At 39.2% G+C, this 18417-nt stretch overlaps 1 protein-coding gene across 2 annotated transcripts in view; it reads left to right on the top strand.

Moving 5' to 3' along the window:
- NXPH1 (neurexophilin 1) overlaps positions 1-17837 on the top strand; it is a 278463-nt gene extending 260626 nt beyond the window's left edge. For both annotated transcript variants that reach the window (XM_005876038.2, XM_014547666.1), the window contains exon 3: positions 12301-17837. In XM_005876038.2, coding sequence (XP_005876100.1) covers positions 12301-13062 — 762 coding nt within the window. In that variant the 3' untranslated portion in view covers positions 13063-17837. The remainder of the gene's footprint in view (positions 1-12300) is intronic.
- The last annotated feature ends 580 nt before the right edge of the window (positions 17838-18417 follow it).

The following is an 18417-nucleotide window of genomic DNA, read 5'->3' as shown; positions in this document are numbered from 1 at the left end:
GGGGTTGGGGGTTGGGGCAGGCTGGAAGAGGACAGTGGAGGGAAAAGGGGACATATGTACTACATTCAACAATAAAGAATTAAAAAAAAGACCAATGGGGGTCGGGAAAAGGGGACATATGTAATACATTCAACAATAAAGAATAAAAAAAAAGACCAATGGGGGTCTCAGAACTCTGACTACACATGCATTTTCATCCAACCTCTCTCTCGTGACTGACTTATCTTAAACCATCTTCAGTCATTTCTGGTCTGTTTGCTTCATTTCCTTCATGACCCATCTCCTGTACTATAATCGTTGGGTGTGCATCCTTCTTTGATTTAGTAAAACTGTTTACTGAGTTCCCTTGGTAACAAAAAGTGAAAAGTCTTCCTCTTTTTGGGCTCCAGGCACACCACTCAGTTTTATGTCTGATGAACTTAAAGCCACAGCACCAGACCCAGAAGCCATATTTTTGCTTGTATTTGAGGTCTTTCGGCCTAAACATCCCTTTCCTTGGCACCTGGATCTCTGAGATAATGAGATTCCACATGCCATACTTTAAGAAATGAAGACGGGGGGAGAGGGTGCATGGAGAACAAAGTTAGATCTAGCCAGACTAGTGGAAGCAGGTATCTCTGGTTTCAAAGTCTGAGATAACTAGATAAGAGATCTGTAGAGGACAGAGTATGTTTACCCATAATCTGCAAGGAATCCTGCAAGGAAGAAACAGAAGGTCAAAGTATAGGTGCCAATCTTCTTATGGGGGGAGGCATTAGAAAAAACAGGTTGGTGTAAGAGCTTTCAAGGTATTGTTTTCTCATGGGAAGAGTGGCCTTTGAAGTTCCCTCAGCACAGCACTTGTGTCTTCTCTGAGCTACGCTTAAGAGCCTTGTGGGGCCCTAGTGCTCTGGGCTGAATTTGCTTTTATCACATCTTGCTTCTGATCAGGGCATGACTTCCAAATAGTTACTTATTCACTGTCATAACTCAAACTCCAGCATTAGCAACCTTTGATGAAATGGTGAAGGGTTCATTCACTGTGCGAGATTTGGTATCTTCTCAGAACACTGGAGATTCCTAGTCCATGGGACTTATATAGGCATGTGGAAGAACTGTATTTCCAGGATCTCTGCCTCCTTCCATATTTCTGGGTTGACTGTCTGGCTTGTTGTCCACTCTGCACCTGGGAAGCACTGGGCATTGTCCACATATTATTGCTTCATAGAAAAGAGGTCCTAGAAGAATTTTGAAGCAATTCAGGATCTAAATGGCACAGGGATATTCCTCTGAAAACTAATTTCTGTCACTTCATTTATATAATGATTTCTTCCTTTGTTGTAGACCAAAAGCTTTCCAGATCAACCTCTGGATAATCAGAGGATATCAAGTATAATATCTCTAAATATTTCAAAGTTATTGTTTCTTTAGGAATTTGAATTCCTATTGGATTAGTTATATTGTTATTACTACTCAGTATGTTCTCATATACCATTGCTGCGCATGAGAACGCATCCTATATAATAAAGAGGTAATATGCAAATTGATGGTTACACCCTCACACAAGATGGCTGCTCCCATGTGGGTACAAGATGGTTGGCAGGGGAGGGCAGTTGTGGGCAACCAGGCTAGCAGGGGAGGGCATTTGAGGGTGACCAGGCCATCAGGGGAGGGCAGTTGAAGGTGACTGGGCCAGCAGGGGCAGGCAGTTGCGGGGGGGGACCAGGCCTGCAGGGGAGGGAGGGCAGTTGAGGGGGACCAGGCCTGTAGGGGAGGGCAGTTGGGGGCAACCGGGCCTGTAGGGGAGGGAAGTTGGGGGTGACCAGGACTGCAGGGGAGCAGTTAGGGGTGATCAGGCTGGCAGGCAGAAGTGGTTAGGGGCAATCAGGCAGGCAGGCAGGCAAGTGGTTGGGAGCCAGCAGTCCCTGTGGGATTGGCCTAAACCGGCAGTCGGAAGGCTGGACTGAGGGACATTCACCTCCCCCCCAGTGCACGAATTTCATGCACTGGGCTTCTAGTCCTATATAATAAAAGGGTAATATGGAAATAGACCGAACTGCAGAACAACCAACCAACCAATGAAAGCATAGTATGTTAATGATATGCTAAGGTTGCTCAACCACTTGCTATGACATGCACTGAGCTCCAGGTGGCAGACAGTCAACTGGTTAACCAGTTGCTATAACATGCACTGACCACCAGGGGGCAGATGCTCTGACTGGTAGGTTAGCTTACTGCTGGGGTCTGGCTGATCAGGACTGAGTGAGATGGGCCGGTCACACCCTGGAGCCCTCCTGCGGTCCCTCCCCAGCCCGATCATGCACCCATGGGGTCCCTGGGCCTGGCCTGTGCCCTCTCGCAATCCAGGACCTCTCGGGGGATGTTGGAGAGCCAGTTTCATCCCGATCCCACAGGCCACTCCCTTTGGGAGGGCACCAGATGCAGGGCTCATGGCTGGTGAGCAGTGCTGTGGCAGCGTGAGCCTCTCCCGATTGGGACTGATTGGGCATGAGCCCACGGCAGGCACAGTGGGGCCTGGATGAGCAGGAGCGGCAGATAGGAGCTGCAGGTGGCATTGGACTGCAGGTTTCAGCCTGATCCCTGCAGGACTCCCAGAGGGACCCCACCCGTGCACGAATTTGTGCACAGGGCCTCTAGTGTTCAGATAAGTTGCTGAAAATAGGGTTGGGAGGTGGGTCAATCATTCCTCATTTGGTCCATTCTAGAGAGGTATGTGCTTCATTTGACTTAAGAAGCCATAAATTTCCATTAGCATTTATATCACAAGCCTTATTATGGACAATCACTCATATTTACCTCTAATTCAGAAAGAATGACTCTAGATCTACCCCATCTATTTCTACATATGCAATATATCTCTTTTCCTTACAGACATCTGGATTTAAAGACAAATTCAAATCACTTTATAAATAATTTTAAAAAGATGTTTAAGAGGCTTTGTTTTAGCCAAGGCACAGTGTTTCAACATGTTATTTTAATAATTTTATTCATTATTATAACTGCATGCCCAGGGGCCCTGATAGGAAATATTCTGTACACATTTTAAATGGTAGTAATATAAAATACCAACAAAAGAAGCAACATTTTTAAAAAATATATTTTTATTGATTTTTTACAGAGAGGAAGGGAGAGGAATAGAGAGTTAGAAACATCGATGAAAGAGAAACATCAATCAGCTGCCTCCTGCACACCCCCTACTGGGGATGTGCCTGCAACCAAGGTACATGCCCTTGACTGGAATCGAACCTGGGACCCTTCAGTCTGCAGGCCAACACTCTATCCACTGAGCCAAACCAGTCACGGCAGAAGCAACATTTTTAATGTAAACCTGGGTAAATCTGTAATTGTGTTTTGAAAGAATAAATTAAGTTGGGCTATGTGGAATAAAAATTCTCAATTTCTCATCAATATTAATGTCTATATATCAAAAGTTATGTGTATATTTATTGTTTACAAAGCAGAGACAATATTTTCATAGGCTGAAAAGTTCTATTTCTTAGCAGAAACAATAAGTAATGGCTCTTCACAAGGCATATTTTTCTCCCTGTGGTTAAAAAACCAAGCACTTTAAAAAAAACCCACATATTTTATTTTATTTTTATTTTTATGTTAATCCTCACTGAGGATATTTTTCCATTGATTATTTTTAGGAAGATTGGAAGAGAGAGGTGGAAGAGAGAGGGAAAGACAGAAAGAAACATTGATGTGACAGAAACATATCAATTGGTTGCCTCCTGCACAAGCCCCAATCAGAGCCCAGGCCTGGGAGGAGGCTGCAACCAAGTACGTGCCCTTGACCAGAATCAAACCCAGGACCCTTTGGTCCACAGGCTGACACTCTATCCATTGAGCCAACCATGTGCTAGGGCAACCAAGCACATTTTCATAAGAGTACCTACAGGAAAATAAATAAAAGCAAAAACTAATTATTATGGTTATACAAACTTGTGAGAAGCTCAATTACCAATGAATTCAGAACCAGTCTCCAGTACAATAGTGTAGGGAACAGATGGTACCCTATGTTAGAAATGAGCCAACCTTCATGGGATCATAAGAGCCCATGAGATAGACACCTAAAATTCTTAGCCGTTGTATGATTCATCAAACTGGTAGAAACATGGCAATGTTTCTAGTTCTTGAGGATGACATGCAATGTCCCAGCTGGTCAAAATGTCTTCTCCTAAAGTTGTTATGTTAAAGATAAATTATTGCCCACATTTGCCAATACTAAATGGTAACACAATCAGTGTGATCTCCTACCATCACCTCCTGTGAAAGATGACCACAGGGTTGTTACAGTTATAATTTCCACCTCAGTTTGTTTAGATTATCTGGGAAGATGTAATGTCACCACTCAGAAGACAAGGAAGAGAATAGCAGTGTGCTTTCTGAAACCCCTGCTTTCTTTTTTACCAGGGCTCCATAACCTAGCTAAGCACAATAGCCTTCATGTGTTGAACTCATACTGTTTCCCATGGTTCATATGTAAAATCTTTTTCTTTTTAACTTCATGAAAATTCAATGAGTGAAGTGTCATCTCTACTTTGTAACTGGAGAAAATGTGACTGTAAATGGTTATTAGTGACAGAGGAGCCAATTTTGGATTTAGCCCTGTGATCTCTAACGCAAAGCCCATTCTCTTAGTTCCTCTGAAATACGGCCTTCCCGTACCTCCCGGGTGAAGGGAGAGGCATGGAGTTTCTTTTCTGCTTTTCCATTGTTAATGCTGCTCCTGGAGCACTGCTTTGTAGCAGAAGGAAATGATGTATTTTTGATGTATTAAAACACCAACCCATTTCCTGCGGCTTTTCATATATAATACAGGCACTCCAGGTATTGCCAATGAGGGGAAGCTTCTAAACTTGTAAGAGGGAAATCTCGGAGGGCCACATGTCCTCCCCCCAAATCTTGATTGTGACTAAAGTATCAATGAACCTTCACTATTGAAATAGATGTACTAAGGATGTAAACCATACAGGCAATTTATTGAGTGCTTCTCTATGCTAGGTACTCGCTCCCCCAAGTTAAAAAAAATGGCATAATATAGAAAAAACATCCCTCAAAGAGTTTATAGTCCTCTTGGGGAAACTTTATGAAAAAGAGCCTAACATATCTAGATGTGTCTATATGCTTTTCTCTACATTAGTTAAGAAAGAGATTAGAGAAAGCATGGGCATAGGTAGCGCACCTTGTAAGACTTGACAATGCCTGAAATAGAGGAAATCCTAAAATTGCAGTGAGAGAAATATAAAACAGAACAAAGTAAATGAAAAGATGACTGAATATTATACCCAGTGTAAGCTTATTGCCAATAAAGACATTTTTAGGCTTGAACAACTCATATAGTTTGTCCCCTATGTACTCTTTCTAAAATAATCACACAATCTGTACACCCATAAAAATGAAAATCCAACTCAAGAGAGGAGAGAATGAGGTATCTGAAACAGCAATGAGCAGAAAAACCAATGGAATCAAGGCTAAAAAATAACTGTAGATAGCCTGGTTGTGAAACAATGTAGTGATTAAGGATCTATCACAAAAGGTACACCAAAAAGTAGAAATATGATACATTCATACTATAGAATTCTATATGCCCATTTAGTAAAGATAATATTGATGGGAAACATATCAAATGTAATTCATAAAATATGACACTATTTCTGTAAAATATTTACATATGAAAAAGTACTGCAAATATGAATAAAATATTGACAGGTTCTGGAGAGAGAGGTGGCTTTGCAAAGAGAGCAGGGGCTGATGATGAAGTCAGGCTTTTACTTTTTACTTCATCTCCTATAATCCTATTTAATAAAAGACTAATATGCAAATTGTCCCCTTGACTGGGAGTTCGACCATGAGTTTGACCAGGGGGCGGGGCTGGCCAGCCAACCACCTGAGGCCCTTTTTCCTGGCAGGCCCCATCCTTGATTTCCCCCCACCCCAATCGTGACGGGCCGGCCAGACCCCACCCATGCACAAATTTGAGCACTGGGCCTCCAGTGTTTTGATAAGTGTGAAACTTGGGGTTCAGGGTGTAGATTTTTCTCATGGGTCCTTGTCAAATGAAGTTGAAGAATAAATTCGTGAACTAACAGATTTCTTTAATAAAAATGTAGATGTTTATTGGAAGCATATATAAACTTCATCTGGGCATGGATGTTCCCAAAGGGGATCCCCTGAGGAGAAGCCCCCAAATGGGAAAGACCTGCGCTCTCTCTCTCTCTCTCTCTCTAATGGGAAAGAAAAATCTAAACAATCTGCATCTACTGAGTTATAAAGGCTGTAGCTCTTTGTCTGAACATGACCTTTTCTAATTGGTTTCTCTCCTTAATTTGGTACCACCATGCTTTCCTCATTGGTTATTCTGCTATATAGTATTAGTTTCAAAGCTCAAAGCCCATGTGGTACCCCCCTCTCTCTCTTCTCTCCTCTTGCAACATTCCTCTATCCTCTGTGAAAATATGTTTCCTTCTTCCCAATATCCTGTGACTTCTCTTTATCCTCGGTGAATGTATGTCTTCTTCCCCCCTTATCCTGTGTCATTTCTCTATCCTTTGTATAAGTAAGATAAGCATTTTGGTGTCTCCAGATCCAATCTATGCATTCCTCTCCCATAGACCCTCTCTCAGTTGTTCTGGCTAGAGATGTTTTATTACTCCTCATAGCTCTCCCAGCTGCTCAGGTGAGGGCTGCATTTAATTGCTCAAGCCAGAGATACCTCTGTCCTTGGTTTATAGCTATTTTAATTGCTCAGGCCAGAAATACTTCCATCTTTCCTGGACCCCCCCTCCACCCCCTTCCTATTTGCCTCATTAAGCTAGCTAGCTAACCCTTATCAAATAGAACTGCATGATTTAAATTATTTTTAAAAATAAAGGACATGCCCCATGGAATAACTAGGAAGAGCATGTGTGTGTGTGTGTGTGTGTGTGTGTGTGTGTGTGTGTGTGTGTGAGAGAGAGAAAGAGAGAGAGCGCACACGCTAGCATGTGATCCAAAATAAAATCAGAGCCATATGCAAAATGCTAATTGCAATGTCTATAGTGTAGTGTACCCTTAACCAGTAACAGTTAATAGTATGCAACATATATTTAACATTTTGAATCATAAAACTGCCAAAATGATGTTGTAATCATAGAGCAAGGCCATTTTGCATTTTGTTGATTAGTTATTCACTGATGAGAGATCCATTATTTAAGCTTCAGGTTGTTTAAAATTTTTGTTTGGCTTCAAGTATTCATACAGTTGATGAAATAAGTACATGATTTTCAAAGCAATTTGAAATTATTTATATTAAACAGTAATAGATCAACAGTACCATGTGCAAGTTGGCAGAAATTACAAGGCATCTTATTGCTTGTAAAAAGAGGTACACAAACATCTGGAGGTACCTCTAGTTGGAGAAAGTATATGTAAAAGGAGTGTATTTTTAAAAAAATATATATTTTATTGATTTTTTACAGAGAGGAAGGGAGAGGGATAGAGAGTTAGAAACATCGATGAGAGAGGAACATCGATCAGCTGCCTCCTGCACAACCCCTACTGGGGATGTGCCTGCAACCAAGGTACATGCCCTTGACCGGAATCGAACCTGGGACCCTTCAGTCTGCAGGCTGACGCTCTAGCCACTGAGCCAAACTGGTTAGGGCAGAAGTGTAATTTTTATATTTTACCTCATAAGGCCAGGAGCATAAATGAGGTGGCAATGAAGTTGAGGAGCGGTTAATACCCAAAAGTGGTGTCTTCAAACAATATTTTAATAGCTAACATATTGATGTTATGATGATATACCTATGCTGAAAATATATTAAAGTATGGCCCTAAGACATGAAAAGGAGTTAGATCAAAGTGTAGTAACACTCCCAACATTGCATGGTAGTCTTTTCTCCCTAGTCCTATACACAGGTCCTGCCCCAGACATGCCTTTCATGTTACCTGTCTTTGTTTATGGTGGAAAGAAATGACCTTTTTCTTTATACCTATTTAGCAATGTTTGCAAAACAAACATATATTTTAAAATGTATATACCTCATCATGTTAAGAATCTTTATTATTCTCAATGTTTCTAAAATAATGAGACAAGCAACACATATAATTTGTGGAAATAGTCTCATTAAATCAGTGAGCCAGCTCCTGAAATGGGCATTGGCCTCTTTTGACATGGAACATTATATTCAGCAAGGAAGTATAGCATATTTGGTGTTTTTGTTATTATAAAGAAAATTATCATTAATTGTAGGAAAAAAGGCACAATGGTTGGCCCTTTCAGAATTAGATAAATTTGAGTTTGTCAGTTTTTTCTTTCTACTCATCTTTATGCCATGTCCTTCCCAGTTTTGTTATCACTCATATGTACTGACATCAAAGGATCTTTAGGTGACTTTTAAAAGGAAACTCTCTTAATATATTTGTAAAATCAATGGCAGAGGGTGTTCTGGGCACAGGGTTTTCTTTTACAATGATGTTGTTCATTCAGTAGGGCTCAAAATCTATTTCTATTTTATGTGCATATTTATGTGCTTCAAAGATGAAAGTTCTTAAGATGTGAAGCAGTACGATAGAAGGAGAAAGGCAATGATTCCTGACTGCATGTGGGAGCAGATGCATCAAGCTAGTTGTTCTTCTTTCCCATCTGGCATTATTAGCTCTTTTCCACTGTCCAAAGTAGCTTTAATAAGGTGGATTTCAAAAGTCAAGGTTCTTCTTTTTAAAGTGCTTTTAGTATTAGACTTTTACTTGGAATTTTAATCTTGCCCATGCCTGCCTTTCCTCCCCCCATCTTCACGTGGTTTCTACAATATTATTTTCCTTCAATTATTCTCTTTTGTCTCTACCTACCTTGGCACCTCTTCTGCTTGTCCTCAAAGCATTGGCATTTTTTTACATGTCATCACCACCTTCTTCTCTATACCATGCTCTATCTATACAGTACCATCCACTCATACTACATCAACATCACCACCTCCTCATTTCTCCAGACTTTCAGACCCATCTTATAAACATTCTTTTAAATAGCCTCATCAGAATGACTTGCAGGCACTTCAATGTTCAATGTCCCCATGAGATTTTAATTTTATTTTCCAGCTAACTTGTTCTGTATCCCTTATAGTGTAAGCAAACACATTAACTTTTTCATGTTCCTATGTAGCCAATATATTATCAAGTTGAGTTAATCCTATATCTAAAATATCTTGTACATCCATTTTTTTTTTCTCTTTTTCTCTGCCTTGGTTCAGGCTCATTGACTTTCTGAAATAAAATATTGCAATTAGTTATTTAACTAGTCATTCTTTCTCCAAGTCCTCTTCCTACCAACCAACCCACCCTTCAAAGTCCACTAAATGATTATTCTAGAGCCAGGACAGCGTACTTAAAAACAAAACAGAACAAAATATGGTGATTTCCCATTACTTGTAAGATAAAGCTTAAATGTCTTTGCAGAACCTGCACAGTTTGACCACAGGGTACCTTATTCAAATTCTATTGACTTCTTGCAAGTTCTTTCTCTGTTTCTCCTCCCTATCAGCACTCCCCAAGGCTCAGAGACTATTTTCTAGTCTCAAGTTTGACATGTCCTTTCAGCTTGGTTCTTTTGCCCAGTTTGTTCCTTATGCTTAGAACTCCTCTGATCCAATCTCTATCTTCTTAACCCTCAAACCTCTTTTATCTTTCAGGTCTGAGGATCTTATTTTCTGCTACATCCCAACGTTTTAACTCTGACTGTGCCTCCTACAATGTTGTACATAGTATTGGTCACATCACTGTTATTTGCTGAATTGATTCTCCCATTAGACTGGGATGTCCTTGAGGGCAAAAACCATGTCTCATTCTTATATTTCTACTAGAGGCCTGGTGCACGACATTCGTGCACTTGGGAAAGGGGGGGGGGGTCCCTCAGCCAGGCCTGCACCCTCTCGCAGTCTGGGACCCCTTAGGGGATGTTCATGTGCCAGCCTAAGCGGGCTTAAGCTGTCAGGCAGACAACACCCGAGGGGTTCTTAGCTCCTGCCACCTCCATGGCACTCCCCCTGTGGGTGCGCTGCTCAGCCAGAAGCCAGGCTCGCTGCTCCTGAGTGCTGCCTTGAAGGCGGGAGAAGCTCCTGCCACCACTGCTGCGCTTGCCAGCCATAAGCCTGGCTTCTGGCTGAGTGGCACTCCTCCTGTGGAAGTGCACTGACCGTGAGGGGCAGCTCCTGCATTGAGCTTCTGCCCCCTGGTGGTCAGTGCGCGTCATAGTGACCAGTTGTTCTGCCATTTGGTCAATTTGCATATTAGGGTTTTATTATATAGGATTATTTAATGCAATATTAGCAGAGTCTCACTATATAGTTAGTGAATTATTAATACAACAACATAAATTGGGGTTCTGAAAGGGTCTGGCAACTTTCCTATGGACCCTTCCTGGTTTTTCGTGATTGATATTCTCTTTTAGACATTGCCCTGCTCCTCTCCTAATCTAAGTGCAAGAGAGAATATGAGTATTCAACACAGTGTTGATAACAGCTGAAACCTGCTCTGATTCTCTACCCAAACTGAGATGTTCTAGAGCAGGGGTGGGCAAACTTTTTGACTCGAGGGCCACAATGGGTTCTTAAACTGGACCGGAGGGCCGGAACAAAAGCATGGATGGAGTGTTTGTGTGAACTAATATAAATTCAAAGTAAACATCATTACATAAAAGGGTACGGTCTTTTTTTTTTTTTAGTTTTATTCATTTCAAACGGGCCGGATCCGGCCCGCGGGCCATAGTTTGCCCACGGCTGTTCTAGAGTGTTTTCTTGACTGTTGGCACTACTGGAAGCCTTTCACATCATCCCATTGAAGGCAAAAAAAATCCACTGCATCTGGTCATTAAACAGTTTAATAGCTGAACTTATGCTCATCCTTTGTTAACGTAAGTTTTACTATCTATTCAACCTGTCATATTTCTTTTTGGTTGTCATAGAAGCACTTTCAAGAATATATGCTTCCTTTTTAATTGTTTTAGGTTTTGGTTATGTAAAGGAAGATTTATTTTAGAAAAAATATTTTTGCTCTCAAGTCCTATTATAAGTAATTCATTTACATGAAATATTACCCAGTGGGATTCAGAGTATATAGTAGTTAGTAATACTAATGTTGAACACTTAACATAGTTCAGGCACTCTCTGTCTTAGTGTTTTAAATGGAATATTCTGTTTAATTCTCACAGTAGCTCTGGGAAGGAGTGGGTATCATTTTCCTATTCTTTCAAAGAGTGAAACAGAAACATAAACAAGTTAAGGAACTTGGCTGCATCATACATCACATCCTGAATTGAGATTCAGGCAATCTGACTCTGGAGCTCACACTTATAATTACTACAGCTGTGGAGAGTATGATTTAGAACTAAATTTCTATTCTACCTGAAAACCAGAGGTTTGTCTGCCTGCCATAATCTTATAATCCTTTCAAATATATTGGTTCTTCTTCCTTGAAATCATGTCTCCTGCTTCTACATTTTTTTCTTCCACCCTCCCAGATGCCACTGGTAAATTGCACTTTAATTCCCTTTTGCCTCCTTCTTTGGGACAATTTCATTACTGCTTCATGAGCCAGTGCACCATGGATGTACAGCCCCTCTAGATTGACAATTATGTATGGGATATTGTGTATTAGATGTTTTCATTTATGTCCCTTTTCCTAAACCACATTTTAAAACCCTTAAGATAAAAAAGTATGTCTTATGCAATATGTTCCTTACTTATAATAAATGATAATAAACATTTTGTTTTGACCTGTTGAAAAATACCAGAGTCTCTGCAAAACTAAGTTTTCTGACATGATTGCGACATGGATTAACAAAAGTCTATAGGATGTTGGTTGACATATTTCAGAGAGTCATACAGTTTTAAAGTTTATAGTAATTCTGAAGTAGAAAAAAGAATTATAAAATTTTACTTTAAAACTGTTTAGATTTTGGTGGTAAGAAATCATAACTTTAGTTTGATTTCTGTTTGAGTTCAATTTGCTTTATTCATGTTAGATGAACCTGTGACTCATCAAAGTCAATGCTTTTACAGTCTTTTCGTCAGGTTTAGTGGTGGCTTTCTTTTCTATTTCTTTTCTTTTCTTTTTTGAATCCACCTACACCTCATCTCTTACATCATTATGTAAAACCAGAAGTGGTATTTTGTTACATATTAATAAATATTGGCCAGATGCTGAAGGTACTTTAAGAAGTGTCATCATTTGATTCTGCGTCTCTCTGAACGGGCTTTGATCTGTATGCTGGATGTTCAGACACCGAGATGTAAATGCCATTTTCTGTTCTGTTTTCAGGTCACATGTGCCAATTTAACAAATGGTGGAAAGTCAGAACTTCTAAAATCGGGAAGCAGCAAATCCACACTAAAGCACATATGGACAGAAAGCAGCAAAGACTTGTCTATCAGCCGCCTCCTGTCACAGACTTTTCGTGGCAAAGAAAACGATACAGATTTAGACCTGCGATATGACACCCCAGAACCTTATTCTGAGCAAGACCTCTGGGACTGGCTGAGGAACTCCACGGACCTTCAAGAGCCTCGGCCCAGGGCCAAGCGAAGGCCCATTGTTAAGACGGGCAAGTTTAAGAAAATGTTTGGATGGGGTGACTTTCATTCCAACATCAAAACAGTGAAGCTAAACCTGTTGATAACTGGAAAAATTGTAGATCATGGCAATGGGACATTTAGTGTTTACTTCAGGCATAATTCCACGGGTCAAGGGAATGTATCTGTAAGCTTGGTGCCCCCGACAAAAATAGTGGAATTCGACTTGGCACAACAAACCGTGATTGATGCCAAAGATTCCAAGTCCTTTAACTGTCGCATCGAATATGAAAAGGTTGACAAGGCCACCAAGAACACACTCTGCAACTATGACCCTTCAAAAACCTGTTACCAGGAGCAGACCCAAAGTCATGTATCCTGGCTCTGCTCCAAGCCCTTCAAGGTGATCTGTATTTACATTTCCTTTTATAGTACAGATTATAAACTGGTACAGAAAGTGTGCCCCGACTACAACTATCACAGCGACACACCTTACTTCCCCTCGGGATGAGGGTGATCGTGAGGTGGATTGAGACTGAAGCCTGAGGAGTTAAAGGTCATATGACAGGGCTGTCACCTCAGAGAAGAAGGTCACATCTGTTGCCTGGAATATGTCTACACTGCTGCTCTTGTCAACTGGCTGCAAATCTGCTAGTGGAAAACAATCTGATGTAACTTCTGCCCAGTCAGCTTCATCTCTCAGTATAGTTGTAAATCACCATAGGTTTTCAAGCCCCACTTGAAGACACGCTCTCACACATAGATGTACACAAACACACACACTGAACACATTTCAGCTGGCATCTGTCACGACTCCTGTTCAGAGGGCTTGCATTGTCTGACTCATAATGGTTCAGGATCAAATATCATCAGGCAAAAGGATTAACTTGACAGTGGATGGTTTCTAACACTTGCTGTTGTGGAAATCCCTTTTAAAGTCTTGAGCACATGCTAATCAATAGTCCCCATTCATGCATACCTATTGCTTGGAGTAGCTGTACTGGTAAATACTACTGTAGGAGTATATGCTTGTTAAAATGGAAAAAATATGTCTTTAGAGCTCAGTATTCTTTATTTTATGAACAACAACAAAGTGTAGTAACTTTTTTTCCAGCATACTGTAGGCACATTCAAGGTGATACAAGATGGCTCTTTTTTCTATGGAGGGAGCCTGTTCTCAGTAAAGATGAGCCAACATTTGCAATTTACATGTGGGCAGATACTGGAGTACAGCTTTCATCACCAACCATTGGACTTTTTGCAAAGTTGAGACCAGCTAAAGCTGCTTAAAACAAGTTCTGATCATTCTATAAGAAAAGAAATGCCTGACAGACACCATGTAAGTTATAAGTGTCTGTCTTATCTTTACTACACACAAATATTGTAATAAATTCAATATCCTAGTCTTCATTTGTATGAATGGTTTGTATTGTACATAGTTTAACCAAGTGTTATTTGAGCTGCTTATTAATATTAACTTGTACTTGTCTCTCTGCTTGTTATTGGTTAAAAAAGAAAAAAAAGGATATGAGGAATCCATTTTATCAATGTAGCTGTGAATTCCATTAAAAAAGGAAAGTTAATGTACAAAGCATTTATTCAGCTCAAGTATTGTTGACAGCTATACACATATACCATTACAGTCTGTCTGTATTTAGATATTTTATTTCTGGACAAAATGAAATGTACATAAAAATAAAATGCTTAAAGTTGAGTTTCAATATGTGCTTGTGTAGGATGATGATTTAAGTGGTTCTGACCAGAAGAATGTATTGAAACACATGGTTTTGCATCATATATCTCTAAACTTGTACAGAACTATCTAACCTGCTATTAGTTTCCCAGTCAAAACAACTTAGAAGTTTCCATATTAAGGCTGGAAAACAATTGTGGCATAGGGCATTGCATACATTTTTGCTTTACTGTCATGTTAATTATTCAAGAATACCAAAAATCAATGAACACAAGGGGATCATTGAGATCTCCTAAATTAATTGCAACTGGTTGGGCTTTTTCTTGTACAGAGTCTTTATTTAGCAGGGGGATTGAGAGGAAGGTAATCTTTTTTCTTAAAAAAAAAAAAAGAAAAGGTGTCTGAAGACTTTGGCTGATATTCTACTGTAATGACTCAGCTCAATTGAGAATATTACAGCAGCAGTAGAATGCTTTAGTGCTCGATTTACCTATACTAAGTGAGGTCAACTTATCTATATAGCATTGTTTACAGACATTAAACTTTTTCTTAAAAATAATTACTCTATACAATCCCAGCAAAATAAACAGAAGAAGAAATATGTAAGGTAACTCATTTTTAAAGGCACAAATTGGGGATTGGGATATGAAGAGTTTGAAAGGTCAACTAAAGAGGCTGAATAAAGAACACTTACCCCTTCTCAGTTCCCTTTCATGCTGCATAGAAATAAATAAATGTGTTTTCATATAGAAAATAACAGAAGGTACTACAGGGAACCCCGAACCACAAGAGTTCTAAAGTAAGAGCTCAGTAATTGATTTAACTAATGAGAGGCTTCATCAGCAAATTAAAGATACACCATCCTGTTAAATGTCCATCTCTCAAAATTTTCCAATATAACTAGACAACCATTTATATCAAGGTATTAATTAATTTGCCATGGGATTTAGAAGCTAATGTGAAAACAGACTCTCTGGATCGCCAGGCAATAAGAGCTTCATGAGTTCTAGCTGCTGGACATACTTTCCATGGCTAAATCTTGTTATTCTGGGGTTTATTTATCAGAGTGATCACTTAGGAGTTAGTTCTCTCTTAACAAAAAGGGGAATAAGTGAGAAGCGAAAGATAATGTTTTCTAGGATCATTTGCTTGGTGGACCATGACTTTCACCATGTGATCTAATCTGTCCTTTTGCTATCCACAATTCAAGATGACATGAAAATACGCTTCAACTTTGCTTGGCTGCCCTGCTCTTTAGCCTCCTGATGAAATGTTTATTTTAAAATTTTGTAAACATTCAGAACATAGATAACTAACATTGAATGAACTGAATCAGTTTTCTGTAGTTTTTCTTTAGAAGAAAAATAAAAGAAAAAGAAAACAGCAAACTTCCTTCTAATAAGGTTTTCCATTTTTAAAATTCCAAGCTTTCGGGACTTTTTTTTTTCTGGACCTGTACACACTTCTCCTAAACTCCTACTTCATCAACACCTCCTTTTGTAATATAGAAAGGTCATGATAATACAGAACTTTGATTCAAAAGACAAGCTATTTGTATCAGTATACTCTTCCTGTTTTAGACAAGGAAGTGGGTGAAGGAAGATGATGAATATGAAGTTTCAAAGGTTCAAATAAAAACTTTATTAGGGCAACTTGTTGCTTCAACAAAGTACTGTAAAGTTTTAGTTATGCTAAAAATCATTTGTTATTTGGAAAAAGTCAACTTTAAGCTGCACTACGGAAACCATTTTCTTTAGTCTCAAATATTATTTCACAGCTTAGCTAAGATACAGAAAAAAACTTCAAGTTGGAAATAGATGACACCTGATGTGAACATGGGCTTGTTATTATCTATTCGTTTCAGAAACATTTTAGTAAGAGTGAAGTGATGAAGACATGATTATCACAGCTTTTTACCTCATGGAAGAAAAATTATACAAGTTATTGATTTACCTAGTTATGATAAAAACAATGAATTGTCATGGTATCGTTATAATTGGGCATTTTAGGGGGTCTATGGCTTTTGTGAGAATTTTTCTGCATGAGTAAAAGGTATAAACTGTTAACAGTTCAGTCCTGAAGTTCTGGGAGTTACTATTCTGCAAGTAATTGAGAAACTTATTATATTTGAAACTGTGGACTGGGAATCTTCAGGTTCCTACATTTCAGCAATAAACTGTAAGCCATATTTTTGCACAGAATAGATTAAAAAAATCATGAGAAGCCTGAGAAAGTGTTTGTCTTTTCCCTTGAACCCACGGCTTTACATGTAAGAACAGCTTCACCAATGAGAACAGCTCTTTGGAAAAGGAATTTGTGTCTCCACCATCAACTTTGAATGCCAAGTTTTAGCCTGAAGCAAATTCCAATGGCTGTGTTTATAAAGCTTTGGAAGACTTGATTGATGTACCACTTTCAGACATTTATTGATATCTATTCAATTATCAATCTATTGTATATTTATCTTTTCATTTTATTTAAATAGAATGCAAATCAGTTGATGCATTCAAAAATTAAAAATTTAAAAGCATTTATTTCCATAAAAATAATTACTATTTACCTAATTTGTAGATGACAGAAACTGAGAACCTTAATACCCAGAACTGAATCCTGAAAAACTGGTAGGTCAAACTTTTCTCAGGAGTCCCATGCATATAAAAAAGTGATTTCAGGGGTTGGGAACATGAGGAAAACAATCTTTCTTAATAAAAATTTACAGTGTATCATTGGGTTTTATATCTGATTCTATCAGAAATATTTTTAAGTAAATTTATAATTATTTCTCTTTTTACTAGGACGGCAAAGAACAGAAATCCCGTGAGAGAGTTTCAGTTTCAATTTGTTTGTGTGAGGAAGGTCTAGAGAAACAGCCTACAATTAGGAGAGACTACTTTTGCCAAGCAACTGGCCAAGTGTTCCACATTTGATTAAAAACATTTTAATGTTTATAGTTCTGCATTTGCAGGAATATGCCTTTTATCACTGATGGATTGGAAGATGACTTCAAAGGTCCCAGAAGTGATGGATGCAAAAAATTTACAGACCTTCTGTCAGTGGCTATAGGGGCTGTTGCCATTGCAGTTGCTAGTGGAGGTATCAGGTGTTGGTTCCCAAATCCCAACCAGTGAATTAGACACACAGCTAAAGGTCTGTTCACATCATACACCTGGCAGGTGCGGGCTCTTTAGTTCCTAATTCTATGTCAGGCCTCCAAAGAGACAAGGAGGATGACTGCTCTCTGATGATCAAATTCCTTGACTCATATATAGAAGGAAACTGTATTTGTATTTAAAGAAATAATGCAAGAAAATTGTTAGAATGCTACTATTGCCAAATAAGTATTTTTTTAAATAAAATATTTTTTTCTGTTACTTCATCAATTTTCTGAAATGCAATTTTATTATTAAAATTAATTTCTTTGCATTTTAAACAAGTTTTCGGTAGAAAGCATAGTCAAATGACATAGCCTAAGCATGTTAAACGTATTTCATGGAATTTTTTAAAAATTTAGTATAATTTACTTATTAGCTTAGTTTCAGGTGTACAACATAATGATTAAATGTTGTATATATTTTGAGATGATCTCCATAATAAATCTAGCTAACTTCTATCACTATACATAGTTATGAATATTTTTTTCGTGTGATGAGAACTTTTAAGGTTGCTCTCTTAGCAAGTTTCAAATATCTAATACAGTGTAATTAACTACTAGAGTCCCGATGCATAGATTCGTGCACATTGAAAGGAAATTAATTGGAAGGTGGCCGGTGGGCAGGACTGGGCGAGACAGGCCAGACATGCCCTGGTGCCAACTTTCCATTGTCCCTCCCTGGCTGGCCATACCTGGGGTGGTGCTGGGGCTCTAAGGGCATCTGCAGACTGAGTGGGGTCCCTCCCGCAGCTGGGGTCCCTTGGCCTGGCCTGTGGGGATCAGGCCGAAACCGGTAGTCCAACATCCCCGGAGGGGTCCTGGAGTGCGAGAGGGCACTCTACAAAGTTGCTGTTGCTTGGCAGCTCCTGTGTTGAGCATCTGCCCCCTGGTAGTCAGTGCACGTCATACCTACTGGCCAATTGGCTGGTCGGCCGATTGGCTGGTCGCTTAGGCTTTTATATATATAGATAATCACCATACTATATATTTCATTATTTCATTCACATGTATTTTATAACTGG

Source organism: Myotis brandtii, unplaced genomic scaffold, assembly GCF_000412655.1.
Source record: "Myotis brandtii unplaced genomic scaffold, ASM41265v1 scaffold48, whole genome shotgun sequence".
NCBI lineage: Eukaryota > Metazoa > Chordata > Mammalia > Chiroptera > Vespertilionidae > Myotis > Myotis brandtii.
Note: the sequence above shows the minus strand (reverse complement) of the source record. Positions and strands in the feature narration are given on the sequence as shown.